The 27,366-nt window shown below is 38.7% G+C and overlaps 1 protein-coding gene across 1 annotated transcript in view; it reads left to right on the forward strand.

Annotated features, from left to right (window-relative positions):
* The first annotated feature begins 91 nt into the window (after nt 1–91).
* The window catches only part of ddx54 (DEAD (Asp-Glu-Ala-Asp) box polypeptide 54), a 31,461-nt gene continuing 4,186 nt past the window's right edge, over nt 92–27,366 (forward strand). The window contains exons 1-18 of the mRNA XM_068005727.1: nt 92–350; nt 4,565–4,691; nt 5,920–5,990; nt 7,308–7,496; nt 9,071–9,120; nt 9,213–9,254; nt 10,508–10,603; nt 13,383–13,504; nt 15,166–15,227; nt 15,874–16,005; nt 17,222–17,432; nt 18,327–18,461; nt 19,094–19,315; nt 21,143–21,216; nt 21,314–21,511; nt 23,082–23,218; nt 24,842–24,955; nt 26,125–26,226. Coding sequence (XP_067861828.1) covers nt 207–350; nt 4,565–4,691; nt 5,920–5,990; nt 7,308–7,496; nt 9,071–9,120; nt 9,213–9,254; nt 10,508–10,603; nt 13,383–13,504; nt 15,166–15,227; nt 15,874–16,005; nt 17,222–17,432; nt 18,327–18,461; nt 19,094–19,315; nt 21,143–21,216; nt 21,314–21,511; nt 23,082–23,218; nt 24,842–24,955; nt 26,125–26,226 — 2,228 coding nt within the window. The 5' untranslated portion in view covers nt 92–206. The remainder of the gene's footprint in view (nt 351–4,564; nt 4,692–5,919; nt 5,991–7,307; nt 7,497–9,070; nt 9,121–9,212; nt 9,255–10,507; nt 10,604–13,382; nt 13,505–15,165; nt 15,228–15,873; nt 16,006–17,221; nt 17,433–18,326; nt 18,462–19,093; nt 19,316–21,142; nt 21,217–21,313; nt 21,512–23,081; nt 23,219–24,841; nt 24,956–26,124; nt 26,227–27,366) is intronic.

The following is a 27,366-nucleotide window of genomic DNA, read 5'->3' on the forward strand; positions in this document are numbered from 1 at the left end:
AACACATTTATGAGCGTTGTTACAAAAAAGTTTGAAAGTATGTCCTCTGCTTCCCCCCCCCCCCTGTTGATGACACGGAGTTGGCGCATCCATTGACCTCTGACGTTGACGGCACTCTAGAACATGGCGACGGTGGTGTGTTGCTGAGAGACGCGTGCGTTGCTGTCTGTTTGGGCCGTTTGTTGGTTTGAATTCGTTGAGGGGCAATGGCGCAAAAGAAGAAGCGTCCAAACAAACGCAGAAAGCCCCGGGCCCACTCCCAGCCCAAGCACCGGGACGTGGATGTGGAGAGTGACGGCGGGGAGTTCGAGTTGGCCCCTTTAAACGAGGAGGATGACGGCGTCGGGAAGGTTGGTAGCCGCAGAGCAGCGGCCCGCTGCTGCCGAGCGATCGTTTCGGCTGTTATTGTAGAGTCGGCAGGGTGTTGGGTCCCTTTAAACATTCCTCCTTAACGAGAGTCTCGGGGAGTGAAGGAAATCACAGGCGTACATGGCGACCTAAAAAACTGGTGAAAGGTAATAAAGATATGGGGAGAATGAACTAGTTGACAGGGTTGGCAAGTGACATGGAAAGTGGTAGGAAATAGTCCCAATTGTTGACTCAGTTTGGTACCTGAATTTCTGGTGAATGCAAACCTTTAAGTTTAGGGACTTTGTTGAAAAGGACTGAAGGTGTTCTGATCGTTCTCGTATCTCTTCAGTGACCGCAACATGTCAATTAAGTTTGTGACATGAGATGTGTATTCGAAAAGCTGTTCTTAAGAGCTTCTAGGAATGCAGTGGAAAGAATTACATAGAATAGAAACAGGCCATTGGGCCCAATAGGTCTATGTTGGTGTTTATATTCCACACGTGCCTCCTCCCACCCTACATCATCTAACCCTCTCAACATAGCCTTCTATTCCTTTCTCCCTCGTGTATCTAGTTTCCCCTTAAATGCATCAATCCTATTTGCCTCAACTACTACTTGCGGTAGCGAGTAACCACTCTGGGTAAAGTCAGAACGACTTCTCATCCTCGGTGATTTCAACCTCCACCTCAACTCATGCCCTTTCTCTTCTGAGTTCACTGCCCTCCTATCCTCCCTTAGTCTCTCCCTCCATATAAACTCCCCACCTCACATACATGGCCACCCCCCTGACCTTGCTCTCTCACGTGGTCTCTCTACACTCATTGTGCCAATCATAGATAAGGCCATCTTTGATCACTTCCTTGTCTCCCTCTCCATTGACATCCCCTTTTCCCCCTCCCAATCCCACTTCCCTTTGTGTCCGCCCTTGGAAAAAAAATTATTTCCTGAGTCACATGCAACAGCATTCCCAACTGTCTAGCCTTTGGCCCTCCATTCACCATGACATTTCTGCAGCTACCGATCTTCTCAATCACACTCCTCCATCTTTGATGCCCTTGTCCCCATAAAAATCATTACTCTCTCCCTCCCTGGTCATTCCTCCTGGTACAGCCCTTATCTCTGTCCCCTTAAGTCCAAGGGATGCGGACTTAAATATTTATGGCGGACAACTGGCTTAGACATTCATTGCCAGATCTGACTGGACCACATAAGCACTATTGGGTCCAGCTCTCCTGTCAAAGCTGCTCACTATTCCAGGATCATCCTCGGTGATTTCAACCTCCATCTCAACTCATGCCCTTTCTCTTCTGAGTTCACTGCCCTCCTATCCTCCCTTAGTCTCTCCCTCCATATAAACTCCCCACCTCACATACATGGCTTCTCATTTCCCTACAAACTGTTCTTACATCCCTCTCCTCTGCCTCCTCCACCCTCACCTCCAACAAGTGCAAGGAGCTCATGGAATTCTTTGTCACTAAGATTGAAACCATCCGTTCAGTTGCCTCTGCTGCTTCCCTCCCTTCCTCTAGGCCACCAAGCCAAACTTCCCCTAAGGTTCTCCCCGCTCTAGCCCTGAACTCGCATCTTTGTCTAGTTTCTCTCCTATCTCCACTCATGCCCACTCCAAGCTCATCTTATCCATGAGACCCACCTCCTGCTTCCTCTAACCTATGCCCATCAAACTGCTGACCACCCAACTTCCCTTCCTGACCCCCATGTTAGGTGATATTGTTAACGGTTCCCTCTCTTCAGATACTGTCACACTCTCCTTCAAATCTGCCGTCATCACCCCCCTCCTCAAAAAAACACATCCTTGACCCCTCTGTCCTTGCAAACTATCATCCCAGTTCCAACCTCCCGTTCCTTTTCAGAATCCTTGAACGTGTTGTTGTCCCCCAAATCCGTTCCCATCTTTCCCGCAACTCCATGTTTGAACCTCTCCAATCAAGTTTCCACCTCTCCCGCAGCACTGAAACAGCCCTTATCAAAGTCACAAATGACATCCTATGTAACTGTGACCCTGGTAAACTATCCCTCCTCATCCTTCTCGACCTGTCCGCAGCCTTTGACATGGTTGACTATGCCATCCTCTTCCAACGCCTCTCCTCCATTTGTCCAGCTGGATAGGACTGCCCTTGCTTGGTTCCATTCTTATCTACCCAGTCATAGCCGGAGACTCACCTGCAATGGTTTCCCTTCCCGCTCCCGCACCCTTATTTCTGGAGTCCCCCAATGATCTGTCTTTGCCCCCCCCCCCCCCCCCCCATTTCTCATCTATGTGCTGCCCTAGGCCACAACATCAGTTTCCACGTGTACGCTGACGACACCCAGCTCTACCTCACCACCGTGTCTCTCAACCCCTCCACAGTCTCTGTTTTGTCATGCTGCTTGTCCGACATCCAGTACTGGACGAGCAGAAATTTCCTCCAACTAAATATTGGGAAGATCGCAGCTATAAATCTTCGGTCCCCACCACAAACTTCGTTCCCTAGCCACGGACAGCATCCCACTCCCTGGCCACTGTCGGAGGCTGAACCAGACTGTTTGCAACCTTGGCATCCTATTTCACGCTGAGATGAGCTTCCGACGACATATCTGCTTCATCACCAAGACCGCCTATTTCCACCTCCGCAACATTGCCCATCTCCACGCCTGCCTCAGCTCATCTGCTGAAGCCCTCATGCATGCCCTTGTTACCTCTAGACTTGACTATTCTAATGCTCTTCTGGCCAGCCTCCCATCTTTCACCCTCCACAAACTTGAGCTCATCCAAAACTCCGCTGCCCGTATTCTAACTCGCACCAAGTCCCATTCTCGCATCATCCCTGTGCTCACTGACCCACATTGGCTCCCAGTCCGGCAATGCCTCAATTTTAAAATTCTCATCCTTGTTTTCAAATCCCTCCATGGCCTCCCCCTTCCTTATCTCTGTAACCTCCTCCAGCTTTACACCCCTCCGAGATCTCTGCACACCTCCAATTCTAGCCTCTTGCACATCCCCGATTTTAATCGTTCCACCATTGGTGGCTGTGCCTTCAGCAGTCTCGGCCCTAAGTTCTGGAATTCTCTCCATAGACCTTTCCACCTCTCTCTCCTCCTATAGAGGCTCCTTAAAATCTTAACTCTTTGACAGGCTTTTGGTCACCTGTCCTAAAATCTCCCTATGTGGTTCGGTGTCAAATTTTGTTTGATAACATTCTTGTGAAGCACCTTAGGATGTTTTACTATGTTAAAGGTGTTATGTAAAATGCAAGTAGTTGTTGTTGTAAGTTTCTCCTGAATTCCCTATTGCATTTATTAGTGACTATCTTACATTAATGGCCCCCTAGCTTTGGTCTCCCCCTTAAGTAGAAACATCTTATCTCCGTCTACCCTATTCAACCCTTTCATAATCGTAAATACCTCTATCAGGTCACCCCTCAGCCTTTTTTTCTGGGGAAAAGAGCCCCAGCCTGTTCAATCTTTTGAAGAGTATTTTCAGCCCATGCATGAGATCCAGGACCAAGCTTGGATATGTGGCAAAAATGAAATTTTAACCTCTTTCCATCTTTTTAAACTTAGGTGCTACTTTGCTCTAGCATTTAGCATTTTGATGAATGACTTTTAACTTCCGTTCTTCCCTCTTTGTTTTGGTCAATCCTATATGGGGGCTTTCCTGCCTTTTTTAAAACCTGCGAACCGAAGGCTTAAGCATAGCTGGTTTCATGATTCACCCGAGTTATTGACTGTTTATCCTTGTTAATGAACTGACTCTTGATATGAATCACTGTAGATTTACACTTACTGCAGAGTTTACACCTTAGAATCTAACCATGCAGATAGACTCTTGGAACAGATTACATTGTGGTAAAGTAATTCATTCACAAAGTCATCTGTTACCTGCAGGTCAAAGCTGGTGTCAATTAGGACCTTAAGATATTTTTCATCCCTTCAGTGTCTGACAGGGACTTGTCAGGTAAAGGAAGCAATATCTGAACTGGCATTTTCACTGTGAGGATTTGCACTGAAAGGTTTGCTTTTGGTTTGAATCTATACCAGAAATGCATATTGCTAGAATTTAACTAGTTGTAAATGAAGTGATTTCAGAAAGATTCTGCTCCCTGTCCCAAAACAAAATTCTATATAGCTTATTGGCATCAAAGGCAAAGATATTTGTTGTTTACATTCAAAAGTTGTTCATAAATTAATGATCTGGTTTTATTTACTTTCACAGCACGCCACCAGATGTTTACCAAGCTTTCCTTCAGCTGATTATCCATCTGATGTGGAACCAGACACTAGAGAGATGGTCCGGCAACAGAATAAAAAGAAGAAGAAATCGGGAGGCTTTCAGTCCATGGGTACAACCAGCAACTTCTGATACTTGAATTACTTTTTTGATTATTTTGACACTGCAGTCTTTGATAGCCCAGTTATAAGCCGAGTGCAACTTTTATTTCATGCTCTGTTTCTCCATATTGCATACAAAAACGCCTGTGCGCTACAACATTTTAAAAAAGTAATGTTGATTTTTCATGTCAGGGCTTCGTCTCATCAACATATGAGGTCTTTTCCATCAACCATAATATGCCATTAGCAAAAGCACAAATTAGTATTTCTTCTAACAAAAGCATTATGAAAACTTATTTATTGCAAATGCTGCTTTGTTTGATTTATCCTGAATTTTATTTTGTGTTCTATCTCATTGGCTTCAAGTCATTGGCAAGTGTATGTTCATCTTGTTTAAAACTATATACAACATAGGCAACAGTTTTTGGATTTAAAATAACCCAAAACTGCTACTAGTTGTGTCGTTGCAAACTGGAGGTCAAGAAAAGTGCAGTCTTTAGATGAAACCGGCTTAGAGGGTGGAAAATAATTAGACTAAAGTGTGCAAATGTAATTCAATCCTTATTTTGAAATCATATATTTTGTCCTTAATTTTATGTAATACTTCGATTTTATATTATTATTGATAAATAGCAAAACTTGTGGCAATTTGGGAAGCAGAGAAATAGAATAGGTTGGAGCACAGGAGTTTCTGTACAGAATAAGCTGAGGAGCATGGAAATGTACATTTGCTGCAAGTGCTGCAGAGCCATCACAGACAGAAGGGTGTAACTACAGCATGACAACTTTGCATTGATATGTCTACATCCTTAGTGGGAACTAAGAATTAGATGTGATAACAGGAAGTAATGTCTTGTAGATAAGTGCATACAGATCTAAGAATTTGGATATATAGATGTGGCATGGAGACATGCTTAATTTTCATAATCTGATTTCTTCTTTTCTTATACTCCACTTTGCTTTTTAGGGTAAAGGGCTTATTTTTGTACATTTTAAAATGCATCCTGTTAAAATATTTACCTTTTTTGTCGTTGCTTTAGACATCCTCATCTGGTTTGCTGGTTAGTCTCATGCTGTCATGGTGAGTCATTGCAGAGAAGTTCTAGTAGTAGAACATGCAGACCATATACCACGACTGCAGCTACCAACAGAGGGTGTCATGCAGAAATGATATGTTGTTTAATATTTGTGCAAAATGGTTATCACAAAATTGATAATTGTTACTTTGTTTTTCCACAGGTTTAAGCTTTCCTGTTTTTAAAGGTATAATGAAGAAAGGATACAAAGTACCAACACCAATTCAAAGAAAGGTAACTTATAGTAGTGATAATGTTGAAAAAAACCTTTGCAACATAGATTGATTTTTGTCATAAATTAGCACATGCAGAAGAAACATTACCAGTAATGATGGGAAAACATTTTAGTTTGTTTATTTATACTGCGCTAATAGCACCAAAATATTTTTACAATTATTGAGTTATTGGCTACAAAAATCAATCTGGTTGTCATTAAGAAGTTACTAGATAAGAACTGTATATTTAATGTTTGTACATATACCGATACAGTGTATGATATATTCTATATTGAGGGTATCCTCAAATAACAGGAAATATGTAAAATTAATATTTTTAATAGGGTTTTACATTTTTTTTGAAACTTTAAAAATCTGTAAACAGTTTTAACACTTTTTGTCAGGTTTATGTTTTGTTACTGTGACCTCAGTATCTCAGTCAAATCTCAGCTGTCAATCAGATTAACATAATCATAAATTATACTTTGCTTGCACCCTTCTTCCACCTCAGCAGAGATGGCAGGCAACCAGTCTGCTCTCAGATCTGCATTAGCAGAGGTCTGAGCTAGCCACAAATAGGTGTGCAAGAGCAGTCTTGGCCAACTCCCCTGATAATTTCAGTGCTTTTTTTTATAATTCATGTAGGGAGATACCTCGCCAAAGAGCATCTTCACTGACAGCCCAGCTGTGATTGGCCGAACTGTCAATTTGAGAAAGAGAAGCAACTTAATCTTGACCAGAGAATTTTATGGGATTATACCAGAACTAAGAGGTTATGTGTATCAGGAAAGATTGAACAGGCTGGGGCTCTTTTCTCTAGACAAGAGAAGGCTGAGAGGTGACCTGATAGAGGTCTTTAAGATTATGAAAGGGTTTGATAGGGTATACGTAGAGAAGATGTTTGCACTTGTGGGGGAGACAAAAACTGGGGCCATAAATATAAGAAATTCACTAATAAATCCAGTAGGGAATTCAGGAGAAACTTCTTTACCCAGAGAGTCGTTAGAATGTGGAAGTTGCTACCACATGGAGTAATTGAGGCGAATAGGACAGATGCATTTAAGAGGAAGCTAGATAAACACATGAGGGAGAAAGGAATAGAAGGTATGCTGATAGAGTTAGATGAAGAGGGGTTGGAGGAGGCTCGTTTGGAGCATAAACATTGGCATGGACCAGTTGGGTTGATTGGCCTGTTTCTGTGCTGTACATTCTATGTGGTTAAGATCCTTTTATATTTTGCAAAGTGACCCATTAATTATCACAATCTGAAAAGGGTTAGCCTGCGGAATCACTTCAGGAAATGTCTTTTGAGGTAAATGTCTGTTCGTTGTTTTAGACAATCCCAGTGATACTGGATGGCAAGGATGTCGTTGCTATGGCCAGGACAGGTAGCGGTAAGACTGCAGCGTTTCTTATCCCATTGTTTGAACGGCTGAAGGTACATAGTGCCCAGACAGGAGCAAGAGCTTTAATCCTGACTCCAACTAGAGAACTGGCATTACAAACCATGAAGTTCACAAAGGAGGTAAAATGCTTTCTTTCAGTTTATGTATTTAGGGTATATAGATTTAGATTAACACTAAAACATAGCAAGCACAGAATCTGTCACTTATTCGGTTCCTATAGATAGTTTGTTGCGTTCATATCACTACAGTAGAAGACAGCGAGTATTCTTTATTGCTTTTTTAAATGTATTTTTACCAAACCGTTTTGAAATTCTTACAATTCCTGCAGAACTTAAACTATTAATGCATAAATGATGCAGTTAATGTTTATCAAACAATCAAACTCGTGTGAGTGATGGGTAAAATTTGAGCGCAATAGGGGCGGGTGTAGTGTGTCTTTTTATGTGGACGTGATTGTCCTCTGCCCAGCAGCATCATGTCAGGTAAGTCAGCAAGAAGTAAATATCAGGAAAAGCATGCCTATGATGGTAATATCTTTTTAAAAAATCAATCTACAAGCTTCTCAAACTTGTGTATCACATAATTTGGCAAGGAGAGAAAAAACTACCAAAATAAAAATAGAAAATACTCGAAATATTCAGCAAGTCAGGCAGCATCTGGGGAGAAAGAAACAAAGTTAATGTTTCAGGTCGATGACTCTTCATCAGAACTGGAAGAAGTCGAACATTAAACAGTTTTAAAGCAAGTACAGAGCCAGGCAAAGGGGGTTGGGAGGAGGGAGGAAAGAACAAAAGGGAAGGTCTCTGATAGGGTGGAGGGCAGGAGTGATTAAATGACAAAAGGGATGATGATGCAAGACAAGGAGGGTGGTAATGGGTCAAGTAAAGAAACAAAAGACAGGTCTAGAGGAGCTGTAAATGGCAACAGCAGAACCATTGCCAGCACCTGCTGTCTGAAAAAATGGGAGCAGTGGTTATGATCTGAAGTTATTGAAATCAATGTTGAGTCCAAAAGGTTGTAAAGTGCCTAATCAAAAGACTTGCTGAGAATATCCACCATTTTCTGCTTTTATTTCCAGCATCCGCAGTATTCTGCTTAAGAGAAAACTGCTAGTATTTATATAGCCTCTTATTACGACTCAAACATTCAAAACAATTTCACAGTCAATGAATTACTTTAAATTGCACTCACTGTTCTGTGTACTATACCATGTAACTGGGCAAGAAATAACTAGATTTACTTTACTGATACTGAAGAATGGTGCTATTTGGTCTTTTCTTACTTTAGTACTGTTTAGCTTGATACATATGTGTACAGTTATTTTTTTAAATGCTAATTGTAACGAACAAATCCAAAGAATAATAGTATTTTCTACATCTGCTGCATGCCTATGAACATTGATTCCAATTAGAATGACATTTTATCTTTTAACCTGCCAATATTTAAGATTATATTATTTGTACAAATGAAACACAAATGTTGTCGAGATTAAGAATTGTAGTCCAAATTTGTGTATTATATATTTCAGATTCTCTTATTTTGCATTGTTGTTTTAATGTTATTTTTGTTGTAGAGCCTTCTGTTAGACTATGCTTTATGCCTAAATTGAATAAGTATACCATATATTTTCAAAATAAAATTAAATAAAAACCTGTTCTGCATATAATTTTCTTTCTCTTACTTGAATTTGTAGCTTGGAAAGTTTGCTGGCTTCAAAACAGCTTTAATCTTGGGTGGAGACAAGTGAGTATCTTTTTGGGTGGTAATCTGTAGTTTTGATGGTGTAATTTAATTGAACCAATAATTTAATGAAATGTGTGATACTTATTTTTTAGAATGGAGGATCAGTTTGAAGCACTTCATGAAAACCCTGATATGTAAGTTTACTTTTTTCTTAAATATTGTTTGATGACTAACCCCTTAAGGATAATTTCTTGAAGTAGTTTAATTTTTTTAATTGTTCAAAACTTTGTGTCACATGTATCGCCCAAAAGGTCTTTGTAACATTGCTTTCCTTTGTATTATTAAGGTACCTGAAATTCCTTTTATAAAATATACTGAATTTTATTGTGTTTTTAAAATTATTTCCCATAAAGAATTGGACAAGCCATTAGGCACAGTTAAAATTGTATAATGTTATGTATAGAAATGTATTGTTACTTGTCTTAAGAATTTCAGGTATACATTTGTTGATGCAAGAGAATACCACAATAGAAATATTGAATTAGTAATGTTGTCCCCCATTGTACCTTGGGGCTCAATATGAAATTGGTCTTTGAAAGGGGTCAACCATGCAGTGATGTTTAAGATGGGGTAATTCAGGGGCAACATGATGGTGCTAAATGTTAGAGCATGAGTGCTTAGAGCTATGCAGTGAAGGATGAGCATAGGTCTTATTCTTGTGCTCAGTTCCTGATCTTAGTTTCTGCTCAGCATAGCTAATGATTTTTCTGTACAGAGATAGAGGAAAATCTGAGGGGAGTGTACACGTGGTCTCCAGCGCCTCCTGATGGGTGGCTGCTGAGAGCATTGGGGCAGGTCAACTACCTGCTCTTTTAGCAACAAAAAGTAATTTGGTCAGGAGGGGCTGAAAATGAGGGATAATTTACAAATAAAGAAAATTACAGAAAAATAAATATTAAAAATTGGACAGTTCAAGAGATTTCTTTCTGGTCTCTGCTTCAGGATTTATAAACCATTTCTAACCTTGTGGTGGCAAATATAGACTACTTCAAAAGTCAATCACTTGCTGAAGTAACAAGTCATATAAATCTTCTAAATGTGGTGTTTAGAAGTTAGCTACATTATGTTGTGATGTACTCATTGTATATCACTTGTGCTTGAATGCAGAGATCGGAAAATAATACTTTTATTTTACTGCATTGCACATCATGATGCTAAAATGTAAAAGTACATAGTAACACCGCCTGTTAGTAAATATGCTAGACTAATTGCTTCTAGGACTCTGCTGGCTGAGCAGTTTGGTAATTAAGTATTCAAGCAATTACCAATGAACTCAGCATATGCAACAATTGAATTAATGAGTAGCTTAAATGTTTACACACATCAGTACTGATTTTATGTAGATTTATAACCTGCACAGCTTATGTTCTATTTGTTCTCTTTACAGAATAATTGGTACACCAGGTCGTTTAATGCATGTAGTTGTGGAAATGAACCTCAAGCTATATAACGTTGAATATGTAGTCTTTGATGAAGCAGACAGGTAAAATTGATCAAATAGAACCAGTATCTCTTCCCATTGTTATTGCTGATTTTTGACGATACAATGTATATTTCTGGATTTTAAAGAAGAAAGAACTAACTTGTATTTATATAGTGCCTTTCACGACATCAGGATGTCCTGAAGCACATTACAATCAATGAAGTACTTTTGACGTGTAGTCACTGTTGTAATGTAGGAAACACGGCAGCCAATTTGTGCACTGCAAGGTCCCACAAACAGCAGTGTGATTAATGACCAGATAATCTGTTTTAGGTGTTGGTTGAGGGATAATTGTTGGCTAGGACACTGGGGGAAACTCCCCTGTCCTTCTTCGAATGGTTCTGCAACATCTTTTACGTCCACCTGAGAGGGCAGACTTGGTCTTGGTTTAACATCTCATCTGAAAGGAGGCACCTCCAATAATGCAGCACTCCCTCAGTACTGCATTGAAGTGTCAGTCTAGATTATGGGCTCGTGGGACTCTGAACCTGAAGTTGAGTGTGCACTAAGCGAAGGCTGATAGAAAGTGTTTTTGTGGTACAGTTTATCTGAATTTCGTATCGAGGTATAGTGTTAAGACAGGGTGTATGAAATTTTCAAATTGGATAATTTGGCTACTTTACTAACCACAGCCCAAAGACAAAAGGATGATAAAAAATTTAGTCCATTATTAATGGCTTTATTTTTTGTAGTTTATTTAGTATATTTTTATTTGTGTAAATAAATTTACGTATAAGAAAACTCAATGATTATGTACATTTGGCTTGTGTTTGAGAAGCAAAAAAAAGAAAAAGAAAATTAATTGCTGCTATGACAGTCCAGATTAGCTAGCCTGGACTTGCTTAGCAGCAATTACTTCTTCCCAAACAGAAAACATAAACTCAACAGACCACATTTGGGTTGTCAGCAATGTAATGCAGGGGTGATAAAAAGCCGTATAACATATCCTGCTATTTTAGGTCACCTTCTCCGAGCCCACAAAGACCATTTTAGTCTCCCTCCTGCTTTGGTTTTAGTATTCCGTTCCTGAATCACAACGCTTTTCTGAAATGTTCTGTGAAAGTTAAAATGTAGAATGTCTCCTACTTTACTCTCCTGTTCAATGCCTTTTAATTCCTGTTAACAGTGATAGTGGTTTAAAACTGTTTTTAGTAAGCTTATTTGCATTCATTTGTATGGTACGAGAAGACAAATGAATGGCCTTTTTTCTGATACTTGTTGCATTGGAATTTATTTCGGGGAGATACGATGACAATCAGTAAAATTTTCATATTGCCCACAGAGAGTTGTTTTGTTTATAATTAGCCAATGCTTTGTGTAGAATGATGTGCATTTTGAAATTGCTAGATGACATTTGGTAAATTTTTGTATGATTCTTTGGAATGTGGGCATCACTGGAAAGGCCGGCATTTATTATCCATTCCTAGTTGCCTTTAAGAATGAGTGGTGGACCTCAAACCGCTGTAGTCCATGTGGTGAAGGTACTCTCACAGTGCTGTTAAGTAAAGTGTTATAGGATTTTGGCCTAGCGACAATGATGGAACAGCGATATATGTCCAAGTCAGGATGGTGTGTGACTTGGAAGTGATGGTGTTCCCTTGCAACTGCTGCCCATGTCCTAGGTGTTGGAGGTTGTGGGTTTGGTAGGTGCTGCTGAAGAATCCTTGGTGACTTGCTGCAGTGCATCCTGCAGATAGTTCACACTGCAGCCATGGTACCCCAGTGGTGGAGTGAGTGGATGGGGTGCTGATCAAGTGGACTGCTTTGACCTGAATGGCTTTGAGCTTCTAAACTAGCGCAATTTACTCTGAAACAGCAAAAAGAAGAGCATAAAAAGAGTAAGGAGGTCTTGCTGCAATTATATAGGGTTCTGGTGAAACCACACCTGGAGTACTGTGTACATTTATGGTCTCCTTACCTAAGGAAGGATATATTTGCCTTAGAGGCGGTGCAATGAAGGCTCACTAGATTGTTTCCTGGGATGAGAGGGTTGTCCTGTGAGGAGAGATTGAGTAGAATGGACCTATATTCTCTGGAGTTTAGAAGAATGAGAGGTGATCTCATTGAAATGTATAAAATTCTTAGAGGGCTTGACAGGGTAGAGGCTGTTTCCCCTGGCTGAAGAGTCTAGAACTAGGGGTCATAGTCTCAAGATAAGGGGTCGGCCATTTAGGACTGAGATGAGGAAAAATTTCTTCACTCAGGCGGTTATGAATCTTTGGAATTCTCTACCCCATAGGGCTGTGGATGCTTAGTCGTTGAGTATATTCAAGACTGAGATCAACAGATTTTTGGACACTTTAGGGAATCAATGGATATGGGGATAGGGCAGGAAAGTGGCGTTGAGGTAGAAGATCAGCTATGATCTTATTGAAAGGCAGTGCAGGCTCAAGGGGTCGTATGGCCTACTCCTGCTCCTATTTCTTATGTTCTTATAACTCCAATTCTATCTCAGTGGCACATTGGGGAAAAGTATTCATCTATATTATGATTAATTATAAATTGTACTGTTCACTGAAGCACAATTGAGAAAGTGGGAAATGTTTTGTATATAGAAGTACTGCCACACTTAAGATCCATTTGAATTAGGTGACTGTCCTCTTGTTCTGCTTAACATGCAAACATTGGTGAATGACCCTAATTGTAAATGCGTTGATAGTCATTATGTTTTGTTTTTTATAAAATATCCTACTAGGACAACAGAGAGGATGTAGAGAATGGAAATGTTTGCTGATAGTACACTACTGAAATCTGCCGTAAATATTTTTTCTTGTGCCAGATTGTTTGAGATGGGATTTGCAGAACATCTGCAAGAGATTATCCGAAGGTTACCAGATTCCAGACAGACCTTGCTGTTCTCGGCCACGCTGCCTAAGCAACTGGTGGAGTTTGCACGTGCTGGTAAAGACTTCAATAGCCTTATTTTAAAACTGCACTAATTTACTTCAGAATTTCCTAAGAACTAACTGTTAATATTCTCTGTATTGGTTTTATAGAATTGTTTACTCATAAAATAGGGCTTTATTTTCAGCAAAAGCACAACTTGTTGATTACAAATCAACCTCTGGCTCAGGTGGATAAGGCAGAAAGTAACTGAGCCATAAAGAATAGGAGGGTTCCAGGTTTGATGTGAAGGTGCTACACTTGTGTTTTGTACCCCTTGGTAAGGGAGTGGGGTACTTTTCTGATTGCTGTTCAGCTCCCTGCTAGAAATACATGTGTGAATGTCAGATGAGAGTAAGTCAGATTCAGAGGCAATGCCCCTTGAAGACAATATCTAGATTGATACATGAAGAATGGGCACTTAGTGAGGTAACAGTGTGGCTGGTGCCTATGTAACTGTATCTCAGCAAAGAGCCTTCAAGAAGGGAAGAGAGAAAATTAGCATGAGAGGAAGAGGAAAAAATTAATCACAAGTTTTTTTTCAATTCAGTGATTAAAAAATGCCGCCTAAATCAAAAATGTTAGTTAAAATCTAAATAGAACTATAAACTTTCAGTTTAAAAGATTAGTTTTGCTCCATCTCAGTAGAGGGCTTATGAACTGCAGTGTAGGCCATGTATGAAGGGACTGTTTAGATTAAGCATTTGACACAATGTTGTAGGGCATGGACTCTTTTAATTGGTTATATTTGATACCACACCTATTGCGTCCTTTGAAAGTTCATATACTGGTACCTACAAAGTGCTTTACCCATCACTATAAAATAATAAAACTTTACATTTCTATTTTCAGGGCACTGTGATCTGCAAAAATTTTAATAAAAAATCATGTATTCCATGGGGAAAACCCCATTTTCAAAATACAGTTGCAGTCATACTCGTTAAAAACTGAAATGTTTGACCATTTTTTTGTGTGCTCAATGGGTCAGATGCATTGTAAAATGGTTGTTGAACAGGCAAGCAATTAAATGCTCAACTGAAGTTATACAGTCATGGGGAGTGTTTTTCTTGCTTCTCTGTTTTTAATCATTATACTTCTACCAAAATAGATTGATGCCCTTTTGTTTCCCAGAAAATGCCCGAACAATTCAGTTGTAAGAGTGTTTATGTATTTAAACTTTTGCTCACTCGAGCTGTTTGAGGCTATATATTTATAGTGTGGACTAAATATGTTATTCTGCATTACATTTCAATGTAATTTGGGTTTTGTACATGTGGGAAAAATTATGTTTGATAATTAATTTTGCTTATTATTTGAGTTCTGTGTAATGTAAAATTTTGTACCTGAAATTAGAGAAAACATTCATTTTTAGCTAAAGGTTGCAGTTGTGCCTCCCATTAAATGCCCTAAATGTAATAAATTTGCATTAGGTGTATTGTTTTTTTTAATATATTAAACATTATAGAGTACATGTGTAGGACCTTTTAAATATATGCCTGCACTTTTTTTTAAACCATCAGCTTAAAATGTAAGGCCGTCATCTGACATTTTCTTGTTAATGTGAACCATAATATTCTTATAGCTTAAAACCAAATTTGGTAGTGATGATCTGCTTTTCACTGTTATGGTTTAAAAAGCTAGTTAATAAAATTAATAGTTTTTTAAAAATGCATGTTCAGGTTTGACAGAGCCAGTTCTAATCCGGCTGGATGTAGACACTAAACTGAATGATCAATTACAGGTAAGAATCTTTTTATAATGGTATACCCTGTACAAAATGATGAACAATGCGCACTTAAACCTTCAAAGTAACAACAGTATAGAGTATTAAGTTTAAACTTGCGTGGTGCTATATCTTTTATGTTGTGGACAGTTGTATTAAGTACATCTATATTACACCATTCATTTGTGCAAAAGCTACATCTGTTATAATTACCTGCTTACATTTGACTTCAATTTATTACAGCACTAATGGTAAAATAACAATTCTTACTGATTTGTAACCATTTCAAATGAAATTAAATGTTTTGTAAATAGGAAATGTTTAGAATTGAGAGATTATTACAGGTAGGTTTATACTCATAGAGGCAGTTTGTTCAGATCCAAATGGAATTTGTGCTGGTGAAAGTCTGATCAGCAGTTATGGGAGATAATGGAAGATTAAAAAGTAAAGGTAAATTATATAACTTGTTGACTTCAACATAATTTGAAGTCTGAACATTACTGTTGTTTCATGTGATTAAGAATGAGCAAATATGACTATCTGGTGTTGTATTGTATGTGATTTTAAGGGCAAGGACTTTTTGACCCAGTGGGGTTTTTTTAAAATCACAAACAGTTGACACAAACAGCTGCAACCAAAGCATTTTATCTCTGGTATTTTACAGTTGGCATTTTTCCACGTACGGGCTGATGACAAAGCAGCTGTTCTGCTTCACTTGTTGAGAAATATCATAAAACCTCAAGAACAGACCGTCATTTTTGCTGCTACTAAGCATCACGTGGAATACTTAAAAGAGGTTTGTGTCAAATGTGAAGGTGGGCAAAGACTGTTCAAACTAAATGTCGGCCTTAGCCAAGAGAACAAAAGCCATCTCTTCATTTCTCAAGGATCTCTATTCAGCTTAACTTGCCAGTATTTCTGACTCTTAAACGGACCCTTTGAGTTCTAAAACCATGTTAAATTTCAAAATGGACAATTTTTTTTGTCAAGTAAACTCTGGGAGAGTAAAAATAATTGTACTCCTTTCCTCCATGCACTGCTAGACCAGGTTTGAATCACCATTGGGGAAATTGTGATGTTAATTATGCAAAGGATGTAATTAATGTCAACACCACCCTGTGACCTAAAACACCTCGTGCCTAAATGGCTTTTTACCCTGTACAGTTGTTTTGTCTCCGATTCATTGGTGCCAATAATCAATATATTTTCATAAAGTTGCTCAGAACAAAATCTGTTGTCTTATGAAGCGTACACCCATAGTAGTCTACAAAATTGAACTCAGCAACAGAGGGTAAATAACTTGGGAAACATCATACTGGTTGTAGTATATGGTATTATTTTGTGGCTGAGGAGCCACTGAGGAGTTTGCATTGCAGTTTATCAGTGATCCACCGATCTAAGTTTTAGGCTGCAGTTGTTCTACGCTACAGAGTGTGAAGTGTAGTTGTCAAGATCAGGGTTATATCTACCTCACTATGCCCCTTTCTCATTACATTAAAAATACTCCATACTAAGTATATAAAGTGTCCAAAGATTCATTGGATTACGAGCATTTTTTAAAAACTATCTTCACACTAGGTTGGAGTTTTACTACAACGCCCAAGCATTGTGAGGTGGCCCCCTGGATGTGACTCATCACTTGGCATCAGTGTGTTTGGGTGTCTGACTGGGACCTTGCAACTGAATTATACTATCACTTTTATGCAAATACATATCTGAAGCTGCTTTGCATTGACACAGAGATGGCACCATTACTGCAGCCTTATTATTATGATGTTTTTTGTAAGATAGGGGTAAAAGCATGCTTTCACCCATCAGCACTTGCTCCCCTAACAATCACATATAGAACATTTTTATTATGTAAAGATTATGCTTTATAATTCGGAGATATGGCCTTTGAAAGGTCTGTTTGTTGTTGGTCACTTATTTCCAGCATGTAACAGTTTTATTTTTCAGGAAAGCATTATCTTAAGACTGCATGTGCTTGCACTTATTACTTTTGTTTCTACCAGCTGATCACCAAACAGGGCATTGACTGTTCACACACCTACAGTGCTCTGGACCAAACAGCAAGAAAAATCAATATTGGGAAATTTGTTCACAGAAAGTGTATGGTGATGATTGTCACTGATGTCGCAGCTCGTGGTATTGATATTCCCATGTTGGATAATGTCATAAACTACAATTTTCCATCCAAAGCCAAGCTTTTCTTGCATAGAGTTGGTAAGCAAATCATTAAGATTTTAAAACTTGTAAGAATTGACTTGAAATGTTGTCGGGGATGGAGGGAGGTGGCTGTTAGATTTAATGATGTGAGCAGGTTACACCATGCGAATTGTGTCAGGCTTGATGGACCAGTTGGTCTCTCTCTGTCCTTTTTCATAAATATAATTTTCTTTGTGCTGGTAAACCTGGAGAGAACCCTCCACATGTTGATCACACTAATGTGTGGTTTGCCTCATAATTGCCAAAAATGGTATTGGAGATTTTTGGAAAAATACACCACGAATGTGCAGCTTTTTTCAAGATTAAATCAATTTTAGTGTTAATTTTTATCTTGGAGCTTATGAAATATCAAGTAGTCTTGCCTAGAGTGTTTCAAATTTTCTTTGGGTTAAAACTTTGTAAGCCTTTGAGTAGTGATTGTGTTCTGCAAGTTACAGTAAATGTTTACCCTAGATACTGTTTATAAAGCTAAAATGTTTGAAGTGACTCAAGAATATTGTGAATTTTGTATCAGTTTACCATAAATGGTGCATACTGTACTCAAAGGTACGTTTGTCAGTATATAATGAGCTACTGGGGAAAAAAGTTGATACAGCATGTGTAATTGTGGTGGAAATAGAAAATATGACCCCTACATACCTCAGTAAGCTGTAGTTTGAACTTTTGTGGTTTCTAATTTTAAAGGATTCAGTATTTAGGGCATTTGGAAGTTTATTGTAACGTCAATATTTACTGATAAACACGCTGGCTTTTTGTGTACATAGCTTTTGTAGATTTAAATTATTATCGCATTCTAAATTTTCTATTTATTGGAACATATTTGTTTTAAGGTAACAACAATGTTGTTTATAAAGTAATGACTGACATATGAAATTGTTAACTGTGAACCAGGTCGTGTAGCCAGAGCTGGCAGAAGTGGCACTGCTTACTCATTGGTGGCCTTGGATGAAATTCCATATGTTTATGATTTACATTTGTTCCTTGGACGACCCCTCAAATTTGCACACCAAGATGAGATTTCTGAAGGTAATTGTTCGTGTGTTTTAGGTATCTAGTAAAGTTTTCTTCTAAATTAAATGCATTATGCTTTATTAAAAGTCTAGTGAATCCACCAGGCTGTAATATTTTGCTTTGTTTATCATTTTCAGCATGGCATTTAGAGAAACTAAAATTTAGAATTTCAGAAATTACTTAATCTACTTTTATTTAAAACTGCAGTTGAAAAGGAAAAAATACATTAAAAGAAAACTTCTGTGCAACTTCATTTCAACTATGTCTTCTGTAAAATATTGAGCCATTTGTAAAACATTGCCACTACAACATTCCCTCTCTCTGTCTCAACAGTCCAGAACTCATGATAGCAACTTAATATCTCCTACATTTAAGCTTAAAGCTGGACAAACGGAATCAAAAATTCCAATTTCATAAAGTTCTGTTTTTTTTTAAGTCTAAGCATTACAATAAAAACTTATCATTGACTAAACATTAGTTTCCTGGGGTACGAGTGTAACGAGACATTGTTAGCTGAACAATAATCGGAGGGAAGGAACTATTATGACCGTAGCATTTCAGCAGGCATCACTGTAGACTGTTACTAAGCATTGTGTCTCATTCTGCCATAGACTGAATTTTTAAAATCTCTCTTTTGGCACATTCAGGTGCAGATGGAATATATGGCGGGGTCCCCCAGAGTATTATAGATGATGAGGAATCGTTACTTATAACAGACCACGAAGCTTCACTAGATCTTCAGAATCTGAAAAAAGTGTCAGAGAATGCTTACATGCAGTATCTGAAGTCGAGGCCTAATCCTTCTCCAGAATCAGTAAAAAGAGTCAGAGATATGGACTTTTCGACAGTAGGCATTCATTCATTATTTGGTAAGTTAAATATACATCTAAGACCGAGAAATGCCAGCTGGTGAAATAAGTGCCCCAATAGTATAACAGGGTACTCTCTTTAAGTTAAAATAGTTACATTGAGGGACTACTATAATCTCAAAATACTTGCACTTTAAAAAATAATTTAAAAGATTGCAAACTTACAAAGTTTTACAGCAGGAATAAAGGTATACTGGAGGAATGAAACGTGTTGGATCTTGGGCAGTGGTTGGGGTATTTTCTGGTGTTTTTTTTAAAAGGTGGAGCAAGCAACTCCTGTACAAGCATCTTTTAATATATAATATATTTAATTGACAATGTATCAATGAGATTAGGCCTGGGTCTATTGCACACTTCAACTAAAGAAAGGTGGATGACTGCAGACATCACCACAGTCTGGCAATGTTACTTGGTGCATTGATAGAAGTTAATTGCATTGCTTAGGCATCTTATCAGCAGTTAAAGTGAACTAAAGATCGTGAGGCAAATGGCCCAATAGCATAACCATTAAGATACTCACTTTGTGCTGTATTAAATATGCTGAAAAAGTGTGGTCTAGTGTCACAGATTTCAGCCCAGCTGATTGATGCTTCTCCCTCCCAAGTGCCAACTGTGTCCTATATCTGTAAACTTGTATTCTAAGTATTTTTTGGTTCTCAGGTCATTTTCTCAGTTCCCCCATTTTCTTGCAGACTTCTTGGCTCATTCAATACTGATTCCCTTGTCATGTCACATGTTTCATGTTGCCTTCTGATTCTTAACACCTGGTGCTTTTCAGATTTTGAATGTTGCGTGATTATTCAGATCTCAACTTCTTGCTTCAGCAACCTTAGCTGAATGAATTTCAGATATTAAGTGATTATCACTGGTCAAGAATTATAAAGCAGGACATCAGAAAACTAAAGTCGCCCTCTAGAAGAGGCTTTCCAACAAATAAGCCGCAAAATGAAGTGCAAAACTAAAATGTGTTCTTTTTAAAAATAAACAGGCTGAAACAACAGCATGCCCCATGGCTAATAATTGGATATTGTTTATGTGGGCAATAATGGTGAACTAAAATGTACTTTCACTTCTTCAACATTACAGTGATGTGACAGCAAATTGCAGATTTAATTTGTTTTTTTTCTTTGTAACTAATCATTTGAAAGACAATATTTTAATAAATACTACAAAAATAATAAAGTATCCATTTGAACCTACTTCAACTGTTATAAAATTTGATCATAGCAGCATGTTGGAGCTCTTAATGCATTGTGCAAGATCAATTATGTCTTTCCCATTGAGTTCCCACTCTCAGCCATGCTGCTTATTACATTCATCGGCCAAAGACATTTTTTTATGATTTTACTTTTTAAATAGCCCTACTGACAGATGTTGCATTCAAACGCTGGTCTTAAAGTGTCATCCAGTCTCATATTCATTATTACAGGTATTTAAAAATGTTGAGCTGGAAAGAGATGAGCAGTGAGAACTGTGTTTTGGAAGAGACTTCAGACTCTTGCTACAAAGCTGAGGTAGTAGAGAGGCAAAAGTTACAAAACAATTTTTGGGGCTTATGTCCCTGGACAACAATCCATGCGAAAAAGAAAAAGGACTGAGTAACCCTGCATAACAAATTCTGTTTGGCCTTTGCACCGCCTCTCAGTGCTTGAGAAGCTATACACAACTGTCAGCTTGCCTGGAGGACAGGGTTGTAACTTCTTTTTTCAGTTAAATGTGTGTTTTATATATAAAAAAAAATATCAATGGCAGTGTTTTAGGTGTATGTGCCACAATGAAATGTTGATGTAATAAAACCAGAAGCTTGTGTGTTTTCCTGCTTTTAAGGTGTTAGCCTAGAAGATACTGAACTTCAAAGACTAAAGGTTATTAACAGTATCAAAAACTATAAAGCAAAATCTGTAAGTAAATCCTTTTCTTTGTATATAAGTGTTTTCAATCTATCTCATGAGAGTCCTTTTAAGCCATGAGCTACAGTTTCATTCTAACTTATTACAGACTATTTTTGAAGTCAATTCTACGAACAAAACCACAGCAAGTGAGATCATGAGGGTGACACGAGATAAGCAGAGACTGGTTATAAAAAAGTTTCAAAGGTTGAAGCAAGAAAAACAAGCAGATGCCCCCAAGAATATGCCGAGCCCAATGGAAGCAGATCCCCCTGCTGGACAGGAGTCTGATGAAGATAACATTGAGGTTAGGTAGTTATTTCTTATGCGTGGAGTGAACTTAGAAGTTATTCACCTCAATTTTAAAAGATGGACAATAGCCGGTAATAGGCATATTGACAACAGGGACCATCACAGCCTAACCTGATTTTTGTCTTCATTTGATACATGTCCTTCAGCATGGAATACTGGATAGTGATGAGCAGTAACATTTTTCCACTTTTATCTTTTTGGACGTTAAAGCCAACTCCGGACAGACCAGAGGTTGAATCTGTCACACAGCACTTGCCCATCTTGAGCCACATTTTTTGGGGGGAGGAGAAGTTGACTTATGATTGCTTTGGCTGTGGTTAAGTTTAACCAGTAAGGCTAAGAATTTGTGCTTTCCACAAGCTTAGCTCCTGAGACGTAAATATCTGAAGATGCAAAAAAATGGTCTTTGTCATGCTGTGGACAGTAAGATCCAGAGGAAGCATATTCTCATGGTGTGCACTAGAATCCTGTTTTATAATTGATGTGAAAAGATCAAACCAATTTTACCATTTTGTTTTAGAGCGAGGCATTGAGAGCAGAACATGGTTAGAAGTCACAATGATTTTTTAAGAAGCTGTCTGCCCGAAAGAGCATTTTAAGTATCTTCATCAAATGGGCCTGTGGTGATACATCAGCACATTTAGGGTGATGCCTAATATGCTGAAATAGGCCATAACAAAGACTTTTAAAAAATTTGTTCATGGGATGTAGGCGTCACTGGCAAGGCCAGCATTTGTTGCCCATCCCTAATTGCCCTTGAGAAGGTGGTGGTGGGCCACCCTCTTGAACCCCTGCAGTCCTTGTGACGAAGGTTCTCCCACAGTGCTGTTAGGAAGGGAGTTCCAGGATTTTGACCCAGCGACAATGAAAGAACAGCGATATATTTCTAAGTCGGGATGGTGTGTGACTTGGGGAATGTGCAGGTGGTGGTGTTCCCATGTGCCTGCTATCCGTGTCCTTCCAGGTGGTAGAGATCGCGGGTTTGGGAGGAACTGTCGAAAAAGCCTTGGTGAATTGCTGCAGTCCATCCTGTAGATGGTACACACTGCAGTCACGGTGCGCCGGTGGTGAAGGGAATAAATGTTTAGGGTGGTGGATGGGGTGCCAATCAAGCGGGCTGCTTTGTCCTGGATGGTGTTGAGCTTCTTGAGTGTTGTTGGAACTGCACTCACCCAGGCAAGTGGAGAGTATTCCGTCACACTCCTGACTTGTGCCTTGTAGATGGTGGAAAGAAAGGCTTTGGGGAGTCAGGAGGTGAGTCACTCGCTGCAGAATACCCAGCCTCAGACCTGCTCATGTAGCCACGGTATTTGTGGCTTTAACCTTAATCTGTGGGAAATATTTAGCTATAAAGTGTGGCAGTTCCAAAATAGAGTTAGCAGTTGTATGAGAGCTGACATGCATCACTTAATGCATCTTTTTCCTGTGATGTAATATATGTTCTGGAGAGTGTGTTTCAAATTTACTCCCTCCATGAAATTTCTTTCTTTTATTTTCCCCTCCCCCTTCCAGACATTTCATTCTTCATTGTCATTGTTAATTGATCTTGTATTTTGTATTGACAGACTGTGTTCTCTGAAGTCATGGGGAGAAAGAGGAAGAAAAAACAATCTACGGATCATTTTCCCAAAAAAAACAAGTCTGGGAGGGATGAAGAATTTTACATCCCCTATCGACCAAAAGACTTCAATTCTGAAAGAGGGTAACTACTTATAAGACTCTTTAACCTGCCATTCTGGGTACTTCCTAGAAGTAAAGGGAATTAGGGGTTACGGGGAGCGGGCAGGAAATTGGACATGAATTTAGATTTGAGGTTAGGATCAGATCAGCCATGATCTTATTGAATGGCGGAGCAGGCTCGAGGGGCCGATTGGCCTACTCCTGCTCCTATTTCTTATGTTCTTATGTACTCTTGTTTTCTTAGCTGGAATAGTCCACTGCTTTGAGCAATTGCCTGCTTACGTGTTTCATTTGTATCTAATTCTACTGCTGCTAACAAAAACAGTGTTAATAGTCATTTCATTTGTCTTTTGGAATAAGTTCAGCTGTTGTGTGACTAGTGGTGGAACAATTGGATAGGTGAGGTTAGAAGCTGGAATATATCAGAAATTTAAGTGTATCTGTTTTGTTTTGAGGTCATTTGTTGGAGTCCATTGTAAAGTGCCATAGGGTATTTGGCACTGATCCTCACAGCTCCATACCCAATCTCAACCACATCAGAGCCTGAAAGCATTGAGCAGATGGCAGCACATTGCTACAGAGGAGGAGTGAAAATTAGTTTTGTTTGTATTTGGTGTGTGGCCCAGAGAATGGGAGAAAATTGGAATCTTTGAGAACTTCTCTCTGCCAAAAATTGGGCTTTTTCTAATTTAAAATCATTCATCCTGGTTTTTCTTTGTTTATCTATTTTTATAAGATTTTTATATGTATATATAATATAATATAATATAATATTTTCATGTTTTAGCTTTTTTTATTCAGTATTCTCCTTTATTTTGCTACCACATTTTCAGCAGATTTTCCCAACCAGTGCTTGAATGTGCCTTACTCTTATTCCCTATCAAAGGGTCTTTCTCATTCTTTAGAGGTGATAGTAAAATAATAAAACACTGATACAGGCACAGTTGGTGACTTTGAAAAGGGGACGAATGAAATGCCAGTGCCACAACATGCTGGAAGATCTATGCCAATTAGTTCACCATGAAATAATGAGTGAACCGCATTGTGGCATTAATGGGCTTAAATGACCTAGTGACTGGTTGTATTTAGTTATTCCTGTTCTATATTAACTTGATTGAATCATTGTGAAACAAGATCTGTGCTTGCAGTGCTATAATCTTGTACAATCTGAAATTGAATTTGATTACAGAAACAAGCGGTTGCACCTCGTGTTTCCTCAGGAATTGGGCTTGTTCATTCGAAAGAGGCAAAAAATTGGACAGGGTGGGGCTCCTTCCCGATCCAGTTCGAATGCTTGTTGGAGCTCAGCCAACCATTTAGTAATATCTATCTGTAGACTTTTCTCCCACTGTGACTAAAATTATCTGAATGTAAGAGTTCATTTGTGAAGAAAAAAAACTTCTATTTTGTAGAATATTTTAGATAGAGCAAGGGTACAGTGGTGTCCATTGATAAATGATCCTGTGTGATAGTCAAACCTGAAAATATATATGTAATGTGTAATGGCTGCTTGTCTGGAAATGGAATCCACAGCAGCAATGTCTCTTTATTGCTCTGCTCCTCAAATCAACATTTTCAGTTGTGTAGTTCATTGAAGTTGTACAAGAATTTTTTAAACCCATGCTTTTATTTCATTTGCTCCTAGATTAAGTTTAAGTGGGGAAGGTACCACCTTTGAACAGCAGGCATCTGGAGCTGTGTTAGACTTGATGGGAGATGAAGCAGAAGATATGCAAAAGAGGAAACAAATGCTGAAATGGTAAGAATTATTTATAATATAATCTTACATAATAACCACTAGCTGGTTTACTTGATGCCTGCTACTGGGCGCTGTTCAAAATACATCTTGAAAAGAAGAATTTAATCATATGCACATAATGTGAGTAGAATCTTCTTCTGCCAAACTACCAAAGTTGGGACATACCTTGCCATAATGAAAGTGTATAGTGCACAAGAGGGTAATCTCAAATTAATCTTAGGTATAGGGCAGAACTTTCCAAGGCCCTGTACCACTGGTAGGGACTCGCACATGGTAGGTGGCTTACCAGAAAATCGAAGATCACGGGTGTTTTCATCGCAATTCTCTTCCTATAAATGTGAATGGATGGAAAATGACAAGCAAAGTACCCATAATTTTCTAATAAGTTGTCTGCTGCATGTGGGGCCACGCTAGGGCCTCTCAAAGGTCTGCCCATTTTTGGATGAATCGACTTATAATCCCTGATTTGCATCTATCTACTTACTTGTATGTTGAAAACTATCACAATTTCTTAAGTTCGCTTATACATTACCTGTCTTCCATTCTCAAGTATTCTTGTCCCCACAAATATGTGTGCATGTGTTTTTTTTACATGATTGATCTTTAGGGGTTATCTGCCAATAGGAAGGAGAGAATGCTGAGTGATGGATGGGGGAAGAATGTGGACCTTTAGTCCCATTTTGAGTTGATTTCTTTAATTTTTAGTTAATGGTAAATGCCCCACTTTAAAGGGGGAGACACTCTAACTTGCATAGTTTAGATTTTCACAAACTTGTTGAAACCAATTCTGCTGTTTCATTAAAAATTCATGTACTGAAAACCAGTAGAAAATTCCCCACCCCCTTTCCCATTGTGCTTATTAGGTCTTTGGTCACCTTTGTTTTTACATTTTTATTGTACAAAAAAAAATTAAACACAGTTGTAAATGGGAAACTTCCTATTCCAAGCAACCTTTGATACAAAATGATGAATTGTAATGCTGCAGCCTGTTGTCTAATGGCGGTTTCAACACTACTTTCAGCCAACTTTTCTTTCCTTTTGTCTGCCCAGATTGAAGCTGTCAATCCTGTCGTGAATGTTTAACTACAGTTTTTAAGTGTGCTGTAGTTGCTAATCTCATCTACATTAAGAATTCAATTCACTAAGATTTTTTTAAAAATATTATGCAGGGACCGTAAAAAAAAACGGTTTGTCAGGGACACCGGCAAAGAAAATAAGAAAATAATGACTGAAAGTGGAAGATACATCAGTGCTTCATACAAGAAAAACATGTATCCTTTCTTTTTGTTGGGTTTCATTTTACTCACTATTACATTTTTGTTAGGTCTAGTTTTAACCTAAATCTGAAATAGATCAAATAATAATTTTGCTGTGTATTGAGCTCCTCACTTAAGAGAAGTGAAACTATATAGTACTCTGATCAGGAAGCGATGCTTCAGTTGTAAAGAGCTTTGGTCAGACCCCATCTGGAGTACTGAGTTCAGTTTTGGGCACCAAACCTCAGGAAATATGTATTGGCCTTGGAAGGGGTACAATGCAGATTCACCAAAATGATACCAGGGCTTAAAGGGTTAAATTATGAGGACCGGTTGCAAAAACCTGGCTTGTATTGCCTTGAGTTTAAATGGTTGAGGGGTGAATCTAATCGAGGTGTTAAAATGATAAAGGAATTCGATAGGATAGACACTGAGAAAGTATTTCCTCTGGTGGGGAATCCAGAACAAGAGGGCATAATCTTAAATTAGAGGTAGGCCAGGCCATTTAGGAGTGAAATCAGGAAGCACTTTTCACACAAAGGGTAATGGAAATCTGGAACTCGTTCCCCAAAAGGTTGTGGATGTGGGTCAATTGAAATTGATGGATTTTTGCTGGGTAAGGGTATCAAGGGGTATGGAACAAAGGCAGGTGTATGGAACTGAGATACATATCAGCCATGTTCTAATTGTATGGTGGAATAGGCTGAAGGGGCAGAATGTCCTACTACTGTTCCTATGAAAGACCACAGCTTAAGTACTTTTGGTCAAGTGGATATAAAGAAGACTTTCAAGAATTGGAGGCTGTGCACAGAAGAGTCAAGGCTGATCCCTGAGTTATTATTTTTTTTAAAAATTGGAGAAGCTTGGGTTTCTTCACATTGAAATCGAAGAGGTGATTTTGTAGAAGTATACAAGCGAGTAAACAGTATGGAAAAGGTACATCTGGAAAAATTACTTTAAAGTAAATTGCATGAATAGGACATGGGGGAAATGGGCTCAGATAAGCAAATGGCAAATTTAGGACTAATATCATAAGCAATGATCAATACATGGAATTGGCTTCCAAATAATGTGAAGACAAAAACCCTAGAGTGATTTTAGAACCAATTGGATGCTGCAATGCAGAGAGGGGCACCGGGGTATTTTGGATGGATG

Source organism: Heptranchias perlo, chromosome 25, assembly GCF_035084215.1.
Source record: "Heptranchias perlo isolate sHepPer1 chromosome 25, sHepPer1.hap1, whole genome shotgun sequence".
Taxonomy (NCBI): Eukaryota; Metazoa; Chordata; class Chondrichthyes; order Hexanchiformes; family Hexanchidae; genus Heptranchias; species Heptranchias perlo.